The sequence below is a fragment of the Erithacus rubecula genome (genome assembly GCF_903797595.1).
Source record: "Erithacus rubecula genome assembly, chromosome: 2".
Taxonomy (NCBI): Eukaryota; Metazoa; Chordata; class Aves; order Passeriformes; family Muscicapidae; genus Erithacus; species Erithacus rubecula.
The window spans coordinates 78,218,546-78,228,268 of NC_136685.1; the positions used below are offsets into that span (position 1 = coordinate 78,218,546).

The 9,723-nt window shown below is 44.3% G+C and overlaps 1 protein-coding gene across 1 annotated transcript; it reads right to left on the reverse strand.

Moving 5' to 3' along the window:
* Positions 1-2,841: 2,841 nt before the first annotated feature.
* Positions 2,842-6,107, reverse strand: COX20 (cytochrome c oxidase assembly factor COX20). The gene is made up of 4 exons (XM_079298778.1): positions 5,848-6,107; positions 4,335-4,449; positions 4,133-4,196; positions 2,842-3,668 (listed from the first exon to the last, which is right to left on the reverse strand). Exons 1-4 carry the CDS (start codon positions 5,878-5,880, stop codon positions 3,527-3,529), a joined length of 354 nt encoding a protein of 117 aa, XP_079154904.1. The 5' UTR covers positions 5,881-6,107; the 3' UTR covers positions 2,842-3,526.
* Positions 6,108-9,723: the final 3,616 nt, after the last annotated feature.

The window sequence follows — 9,723 nt, forward strand, 5'->3', positions numbered from 1 at the left end:
CAAATGCACTTCCTGCAGACCCAAATAAAAAACCCTACCAAAAGCCAGGCTCGGTGACAGGAGATGGCCTTTCCTTTGAGCACACAAGGACTCGGGGTGGGCAGTGACACACAGAGTCTGGAAGCCTGCAAAATGCAGCGAGGGCCAACATCTCCCTAAAATCTCTGCTTGGGTGAAGAGGTAAATGACAAGTTTGGGATGGCAGCTATAACTGCCTCTGCCATCACCTTCAGAAAAGTTCCTGGGTTTTGAGCCTGCTGCATCTGTCAGTGGCTGAAGAAGGACATCTGCTCCTGTGGGAGGCACCGAATAGCAGAGGCCACCTGATCACAGGCAGCTCAGGGAATGGGGCTGGCAATTAACCTCAGATCTCCATATTTCAGCCTGGTACCTCCACAGCGACTTCCCTTCCCAAAGGACCCGGAGGACACACCTTGCACAAGTGGCCTCTGGCTGCTGCCAGAGTCCCAAGTGTGTGCTCCTGCTGGAGGAAGCTGCAAACGCCTTTTCCCAGAGTATCACTACTGCAGGGAACAGGAAGAGAAAGGTGTGGAGGAGCAATGGAGCAACAAACCCATCTCTTTATTTTGCTGGTGGTTTAGGCTGCTGTAAGGAAGGATTTCACTAACTTCAGGGATAAAAACTAACCACTTGTCAGTCACCATTCAGTGACCAACTAACATAACTGTTGGCAAAATAAACAGGGTTTTAACAACTTATGGTTTCAAGTTGCTATACTTCATTCTCTCCCTTTTTATGGTTTATTCTGAGGGGGCTAAAAACCAAACATCTTCAAAATTATTCTTTATTTTCCTTCCTAGTAACTGTCTGGTAAGTTTTAATTTAGGCAAAGCAAGCACTATCATTATCTGTCATCAGCTGCAATACTTTTACATTTCAAGTTTGATAATAAAATACAGAGGTGTGGTATGTATTTCCACCAATGACTTAAGATGTATGAAATCAGCAGTAACAGATAAATAGGGATACAACTCACTAATTTGAAAAAATACTTATGTCATTGTTTAAAATGGTTCCGAATTACTTAAGTAACAGAATTTTTTGTTTTCTTGACAATGTATCCTAATTTATGAGAACTAATAGCTTTGAGGTTTTTTTGTTTTATCCTTTCTCTCACTCTTTAATCAGGGTAACCCATCAGTCACTTTCAATTAACTCTCCACAGCTGACACAGAAGCAGCTGGAGCCAGCACTTCAAGGAATTATGCCAGACTTTTTCCCCTGCATGTTTGACCATGAGCATTCTTCCCTCTGCTGTTGCAGGCCTCTCCTTTCACATCGAGTCAGCTTCCTTGTCCTATAACCCTGACCTATTAAGCAAAGGCCTCCACTTTTAGTTAATTCCACCTCAAGTTTTAGTAAACATTGAAGCTCCAGTATGCTGGCCAGGCTGCCTCTTCCCTAGTGTTTCTGTGAACATGTGGCACGCTCATTTTACACTCTGCAGAGTGAAGCAGAAGTATTAGGTGGGTTATCTATGCAATGCAGATACATCTAGTATTTCATAGTTATTGTTAAAACTGTAGTTAAGCTGCTATAGAGCTAATATCCTTAAATGCAGTAACTTATACCAACACAAATTAACACCACAGAGGGTTTAATGCTGCAATTTTCCCCAGATTTTTTTTACTTTATAGCACCATAATTCTGCTTCTATTTTCTCACCAGTCACAGTATTTGTGGTTTTTTTTGAAGGATGCCATTATGCACACACTAACTTCTTTCCCATCAGCACAAAACACCTTCTCTTCTTGCTCTACAACTGCTCTTTGCTAAAGAGTAAATTTTCATCCTGGTGCTTTTGTTGCCTAAACCCTCCAGCCGACCTATGACCTCACAGCCAAAAGACCCCCTGCTTAGGTTGCACTTTCTTTTCTTTTCTTTTACAGATAGGAAAGAGCTCAACCATGTATTAAAACAGGAGCTTGTTAAGACCAGCTTCATGGCTCGCTCAGTTTCCCACTGCTGCTCCAAGGACTTTATGAAGCAACAGCTCCCATCCCAATGAGAAGGAGCCTCCTTGTCCTCTTGGCCCCCCATCCCACACAGAACCAGGAGAAACACTTGTCTCCTCTGAATTAGCTACCAATTAACTTCTCAGTTTGGATTTTGCAGTGAGGACAGGAAGTGTTTCATTGCATTAGGTCTTCTGAAGACTTTTTATAAAAATATTGAAATTAATGTCCTCAATAAAATTTATCTTTGTTTCCTCCAGAAGAAACATGAGGAATAGAGAGGCAAAAAGGAATTAGAGTATATAGGTTTGTTTTCTTCTTATAAGAGGCTAATCCATAGAGGGTAGAAGTTTAATTTTCCCAGAGTAAACAGCATGTTTGTTTAGTGCTCTCACATATATTTTCATATAAATAAGTGGAGCAATACTGCTGTTTACATCTGGATTCCCTAACCTCTCTGCATTAATGTGAATTAACAACAGATCACAAACTCTCTCAGACTAAGTACAGGGTGGGGGGAAAGGACTATTTTTCCTTGGTGAAATGCCTTTAGACCAGAAAGTGCTTACACCATAATAGACCACAAATAATTATATAAAAAAATAAAACCATTGTCACTTGTGCAGACAGAAGCAAGCAAGGAGTATGATGTCATCAGTCATCTTTTTACTAATATGTTATTAGACCTAACACTGCATTTCCAAGTAAGATGGTTTCCTTGAAATTATGTTGTGATATTTCTTTTAACTGAAAAATGTACAGTGAAATAGTTAAGTAGGACATGCCTTTAAATAAAAATTGAAAGAAAAAACATTGCTACTTGAAAATAATGTAATTATTATTCCATAAATAGTACAGAAGTGTCTTAAGTAGCAAGATTTTTAATGAAGTAAAAAATTAGTTACTTACATAGTTTAGGCTGCTCTGAAGTGTGATTTTATTCACAGTTTCAAACAGAACAAAGACTGAAATCTTTCATCTTCACAGTGTATGTAAGCTATCTGGTTATCCTGCAGCTGAAATCTTACAAAGGCTGCTGCTATCACCCATCTTGCATAACCAAAGCCTTCTCCTACACTGCTTAAATATTCCTGTTTTAAAAACAGCACTGTTAATAATAGCACTGAAGGATACATCAACTCAACAGGTGATGGAAATATTTTCCTGTATTTAAATGAAATGTAATTACAACTTTGCTAAAACAAACCATGCTTTGTTTATAATGGAAGTTAAAGCTGTCCCAAATCACTGTTGTTAATCCTCTGAGACCCTGCAAGAGAACACATCAGCTCCCAGATGTTTAACAGGACATCATTCCAAATGTGTGCAGTCTCACACACACACACACACACACACACACACATACATACATGAAACAAAGCAAGGCTTGTACAGACTTAACAGATTCACTATGAATTTCCTGCCCAGATTTCCTAGGAAAACCATGATTTACCAGTTTTAGACATGCCACAGGCTTGCAGTGTAGACTGACTTTCTTTTGGACCACCTTTTCCCAAAGATGTATTAAACCACAAGTCCTCTAGAGCAACCTATGAATTGCTTCTTTCACTGCCACTTTGTTCCTTTTCTGGATCAAGATAACTGCCTTCATATAAAATTCTGTTTTTCATTCCTTCTTGAAGCATTCTTTGCTGGATCCTTTGCTGGGCCAAGTTGAACCTGCAGTAAAACCTAGAGAAGGAGATGAAAAGAAAACACAATTCCCTGCTTTATATGAGTGGCAGTATCATACCAGAGTCATTCAAGCAGCTGAAAAGTTGCAACCACATGTGATAATGCTAGTAAAATTCAGCATGCTGCCTTTGGAATTAGGACATAAGGACAGGGTATGTAAAGGAAAAAATAATTAAGAAAAATGGAAATAAGTGGGGCAGTTGATTGCTTAGGATTCAAGAAACAATAGGAAGTATTTAAAATATATATACATATGTAAACATAAACATTCAAACATATTGTTTTCCTTTAAAGAAGAAAAGTATTTTGGGGAGAAAGAAGAGGACGCTTTGCTAGGCAATCTTTTTACTGTGGTTTCAAAACCAACATGAAACATTGTTTCTGAAAACTGAAACACAAGGATCACATTGTACAATTCAGCCAACACAAGTCTGTCAAAATTGAAGACTCATTTTACATACCAGTATCCTAACATGGTGCTAATAAAGCCACCAACTGCAACATCACAAGATCTTCTAACTCTACCTGAAAGAAAAAAAGAAATCTTCTGAAAAGTTAAAACAACTTGCATGACTTCCCATTATAAATAACACTTAACAGCAAATAGAACCTTTTTTTTTTCTTGCAAATAATATATAAAACCCAAAAGGAGTAGGTACTTACTAGTTGCTAAAAAATGTCCAAGACCCGTAACTAAAGACCCCAGGGAGCCATAGAGCACTGACTCTCGTGCACATGGGACATTCTTAACATCAAGAAATCCCAGGAGTTTAAAAGACTGAAAGACAAAACAAAACAATCACAAAATAAAACAAATATAAATTTTAAAAAAATCACTTCTGTAGAAATCTATGATGCCAACTCCACTGTAAAACTGACTTGTTATCTGAGCAGTCAAGTATAACCAGTTGAGATCTTACTGCATCCAGGGTTATAGCTGACCAAAAGTGAATAGGTACAGATATATCAGGGATGTTTCTGGAAGAGTTAACTAATAATTTATTTAATATAGTTTTGCACAAAGCCTTCCTTCTATTTCTTTTTATTTCTATTGAATACTAAAAAAATAACTACTTCATTTTTTACCTTTACAAAAAAGGAAGACAGAAGAACCTTAAGAATCCAGGATTTTTGTTACATCACAACAAACAAGGAAGGTTACAATCAAGTATGCAGTTAGTCATGCCATATAATTTTAGTACCTGCAACAAGTTAAGTTACTGAAGAACGAACATGTAGCAGAGAACTTTATAGCAGATACTGAATAAAAACATTTATAAACCACTAAGAGATGACCTGACCCTTTGTCTAGGCTGAGCACATGGGTCAGGGTCAAGGCAGCTGCCCCTCTAACACCTGCACATTGTTCTGCTATCAATCCTTGGGTCAGGGACGGTGTGAGAACACGTTTCGTTCTTTTGTGCTTGAATCATTAGAGCATGAAGAATCACATGTGCAACTGTACCAAAATTCATCAAAGGTGATTGTTTTATTTCGTTATGGAGGTACTCCACTCGGTCAAAGTAGATTTTGAGGACGTACAGTACTCAGCTGCTTGTGGAGGGCTGAGAACTCGGCGAGACAAGTCATTGTGTCTGTGTAATGGGGATGGCAAGCATGGAAATGCCCATCGTTAGCTTTATCCATGCTCCCCAGGGACAGCCATCAGCTGGCCCTGTGTACAAACCAGACAGAAAGGATGCGGTCTGTGTTGGTCGAACCTCCTAATGAGTAATTTCAAGTGCTGTCATATGGAAGAAGTCACTTGATACGTCGCTGTTGTTGGCTAAGAAGGTATTCCTGCTACATCCCTGCAGCGTGATGCATCCTTTTAAAATAGCGTCTCACCTGTTGCCAGGCTGGGCGTTATTTGTTGTGTCTCTGACCACTGAGGGTCACCAAACCCTCCAGCTCCCCCGCTAAGAGAAAGTCCCACGGAGGGAACGGGGGAGCACAAACAAAATCCCCACCCGGGCCCGCAGAGCCTCAGCCCTGCCGCGGGTTTCCGTGTATTGTTCCCCAGTTATTTCCTCGGGCGGTGGAACGGCGGGCGGGGCGGTCACTGCTGCTCTGCAATGACCTCCCGCGTCCCCAGCAGCGCCGCACACTCCTCCTCGTCCGCGCTCTCCTCCTCACGATCCTCCTCACGCTCAGCCTCCCCCCCGCCCTCCATTACCTTCCCCGGCTCAGAGTCGCCCTCGCCCGCCATGCCGCGGCAGCGCCTTCCCGCCCGCACCAGCGAGCCGAGGCCGCGCCCGCCTACAGAGCGGCTGCGGCGAGGGGAGGCCGCTCCGCCCGCCCCGTCTCTATGGCGCCCGCGGAAGGGGCGGGGGCGGCCGCGCCGGCGCCATTTTAGGTCCCGGCGCTGAGCGAGATTCCAGCGCGAATCCTTTGTTCGGCGAAATGGGTCACGGCGCGGGGGGCGCGCGCGCGCGCGGGCACGCGGCCGGGGGAGGGGCGGGGCGCTCGCACTCGCTCCGCCCCCCCCCCCCCGCCTCGCGCCTCCCGCCCGCTGCCCGCCGCGGGCGCGCGCCTGGGCCGGGCGGGGCTGAGGGCGGCCCGGGAATGCGCGGGGCTCCGGGATCCGCGCCCATCCCGGCGGGAACGCGCGGCCGCCCCGCGCTCCGGCACCCCGGAGCCATAGGTCCTGCCGCGGTCGGGCTGAGCCCACCTGTTAAAAGCTGAAAGAGAAAGCCCGGGGCTGGCCGGAGCCAGCGCGCTCGGCGGGTAGCACCTAGCGGGAGAAGGAGGTTACGGGACATTGTCCATCCTGAAGGATGCGGGGATGTTTATCCTCCACCGCAGATGGGGAGAGCTGATTGCCATGGGAGCATCCCGCGGTGCTGGAATGGGAAAAGATGGCTTGTGCAGCTGGGCGAAACGTCCCCGGGGAGGGGAGGAAGGATGGATTGGGAAGTGGTCTGGAAAATGGCCCCTGTGAGGCCATGGAGCGGCCCCAGCGGGTCCAGCCGGGGAAAGCCTGGGCTGCACCACCTGGACAGGCTGGAAGCGACCCCCAGGAATGTCGCTGTGCCTGCAGTAAGGACGAGAAAAGGTGAAAAGTGCCAAGTGATTAGGACTGAGGAACAGTCCTCCAAGATACTCTAAAAGTAGATTTTGCCTCCAGAAAATGTGGCTCTCCCTGCTACGTAGCAAATTACAGGGCAGGTTCAATTTAGGAGCTTTTCCATCCTAGCAGTGAAGTATAACAAGGATGAGAGATGTGTAATACTGCACCTTTATCTAAAATATAGTGTGTCCTGACTTATGAGGCATGAGATATCTTCAGACCATGTTAAATATCATTATGTTTTCGGGGTATTTTTAATCCTATGCTAAATAAAATTATCTTTTTCACACACTGGAATTTATGTCCATTTGGATTCTCTGTTACTACTTCTTTTTTTTCCTGTGTTTGTGGGATTTTGAAAACAATGTACTTTGCCACAATCAATTTCCATGTTTCACTAGCTGAGAAGGGCTACTGCACATTTGCATGCTCTATTTTAAATCTCCCATGGATTAGAAACAAATCTCAATCCTTCCCAACAGTCCAAATTATCACTTATTGGTCATCTTTATAGACATTGCAGGCAGAGCTCTGAATTCACAGAACACACTGATATAATACATTTGCTATCCATTTTGAAAAGATCAGTAGGAGTCACTCAGCTTGTGAGTAGTTTGGCCTTTTTAAAGCTAATGTATATTATGCAAATAGTGATGCAAAAATAAGACGTTTTCTATATGATGCAAAACCCAAAATTATTGTCATAATCTACCCTTGGAAAAGTCTGTAATGTCTGGTTTTATTTTGGTTGATTTAAAAATTAAGCAGTGACAAATACTGAGGAATGTAGCAAGGAATCCCAAGAGACTGCTGACATGTCTGAGATGATCCCTCATGTGCTCTGAAGGGTCCGGGACCAGGGTCTTCTTCTGCACATCCTGGGTTCAAATAAAAACAAGGCTAGCCACTTCTAGCTCATTGAAATGCAGGCTTTAGCCTGTAAGTTGATAAAGGAGGTTGAGGCTGTGTGAGCATGTGGTGCTTTATAAGGGTGATCGCACAGGGGATGTGAGAGCTGTTGGAATATGCCCACTGCCTTGCCAATGTGACCTGCTACAGCTGGACTGACTTTTATTTAAACATTGGTACACCTGGCCCAGCAGAGGCACATACCAGAGCATCTTCCACTGCATCCTGCCAGTGTGCACACAGGGAAGGTGGTACAGGAAAAGCCCCTGTATGCATGTCTTCCTCCATTAACAGGGATACTGTGCTGTTTCTGGAAGTCAGATGCCTTGTATATGCAAGTTTGGAACTGCTGCCTTGAATTTCTGACCCTAAAGGACACAACTGACATTTCTGAACATTCTTCTTTCCTTAATGGCATTGACTGGAGCTGGAGACCCTTGGCAGACCTGCTATGCATGGTCAGTTCTATCCATCATAATGTGCTGATTGCCACCTGCTCTCCGCTGTTTGAACTTTTCGTATATTTATGCAGTTCTTATTTTTCCTAGCACTGATCAATAAAGTGCAGCATCCTTAGCTGTATGCCTCTCCATCCTGAAATTGACAGCTGGTCAATGGTTTGGATTGGTCTTTGACAGCATCTTTGTTCTGTCACCCTTCTCCTCTGTGTTTAAAGGTCAGGCCAGACAAAACTCTTGTCAGTCCAGCAGCAGGAAAGAAGCCACCGTGTACAGGACATGAAGCAGCAGACAGAAAGTGATCACAACACAACAGTGCAGACAGGACCCTGGCTCACTGACCTCTCCAGTGCTTATTTCCTTCAGCAGAAAACTTCACTGAGGGGTCTGATCCCTACATGCATAGATCTTGTCACTTCTGACACAATTTTGGCCTGTACTTCCTAGAAGGAGGAAGCCATCACTCAAGGGTGGAATTTCCTACCTTTAGCACCTCTTGGCCAGGTAAGTTATTCCTATACTATTGGTTGTTTATGTAGCCAATTTCCAACGTTGTGGAAAAGCAAGCTCCTGCAAAAGCTGTGACAGCCTGTCCTAAGAAAAGAAATACATTTATTAGATGGTGTGGACAACAACCTCTTTAGGTTGATGGCCACCATGGACAGATAACTAAACTTCCTGGCTAATTCAGCATCTCCCAAGGGCTCCATGCTCTGCCCAGGGTGTTTGCAAAGGCTCTCCTGGTCTGTCCATAGCAGTTGTTACTGGCAAGCGGAGGCTGCTCTGCCTGTTCATATCCATAGATATGCTGTTCTAAGGTGGGCTGCAGACACCAGAGGTGGCCCAGGCTTTCTTCTTCTTTGCTGTGCAATCCTGCCTCCTCTGTATCACCAGCTCTGCCATCTGATGCAGCTGAAAGTTAGCATTACACAAAGAAAGAACTGCTTCCTGGCCGTGATGTGGGGACAAACAGGCTGGTTTTTTGAGAGCCGTGCCAATTTACATCAAATGCCTCAAGAAGTACTCTGTTGAGCAGCTCTTTTGAGGATGTTTGGAAGGTAGCAGGCCATTGGGTTCCTGGGCTAATAGCTGAGGCATGCCTTAAGGCAAATTTTGGAGATGTCCAGCAGGGTTTTGTCTTCATGATCTCCTTGAAGCTTAAATAGCAGTGAAGCAATTGCTTGTGGTAACCCTGTGCCATTTTGTGAGAAAGCAAGAGGTACTTAAAATTGCCAAAAGTCAGGAAGAGGATGATTATTCCACTCATGTCCTCAGTTGCCTTGAGGGCGTTTGTCCTTCCAGAGAACATTATGTTATTGAATGCAAGTGTGTAGGAATAATGTGTTCTGGAGTTACGTATTTCTGAGCTGCACTTGCAGCCTGGAAAGCCAACTGTGTCCTGGACTGTATCAAAATAAGGGCGGCCAGCTGGTTAAATTCTATCTACTCTGCTCTCATGACACCCCAGTTGCAGTGCTGCATCCAGCTCTGGGGTCCTCAGCACAGGAAAGGCATGGATCTTTGGAGTGAGCCTAAAGGAAGGGCACAAAGATGCTTAGAAGGCTGGAGCACCTCTATGGAGACACCCTGAAGGTGCTGGGGTTTTTCAGCTGGA

Coding starts and splice junctions, on each gene's coding strand:
- COX20 (XM_079298778.1), bottom strand. CDS start 5,880: ATGGCGGGCGAGGGCGACTCTGAGCCGGGGAAG. Junction 4,197..4,334: donor TGGACATTTTTTAGCAACTA/GTAAGTACCTAC, acceptor TTTTTCTTTCAG/GTAGAGTTAGAAGATCTTGT. Junction 3,669..4,132: donor AGCACCATGTTAGGATACTG/GTATGTAAAATG, acceptor CTCCTTCTCTAG/GTTTTACTGCAGGTTCAACT.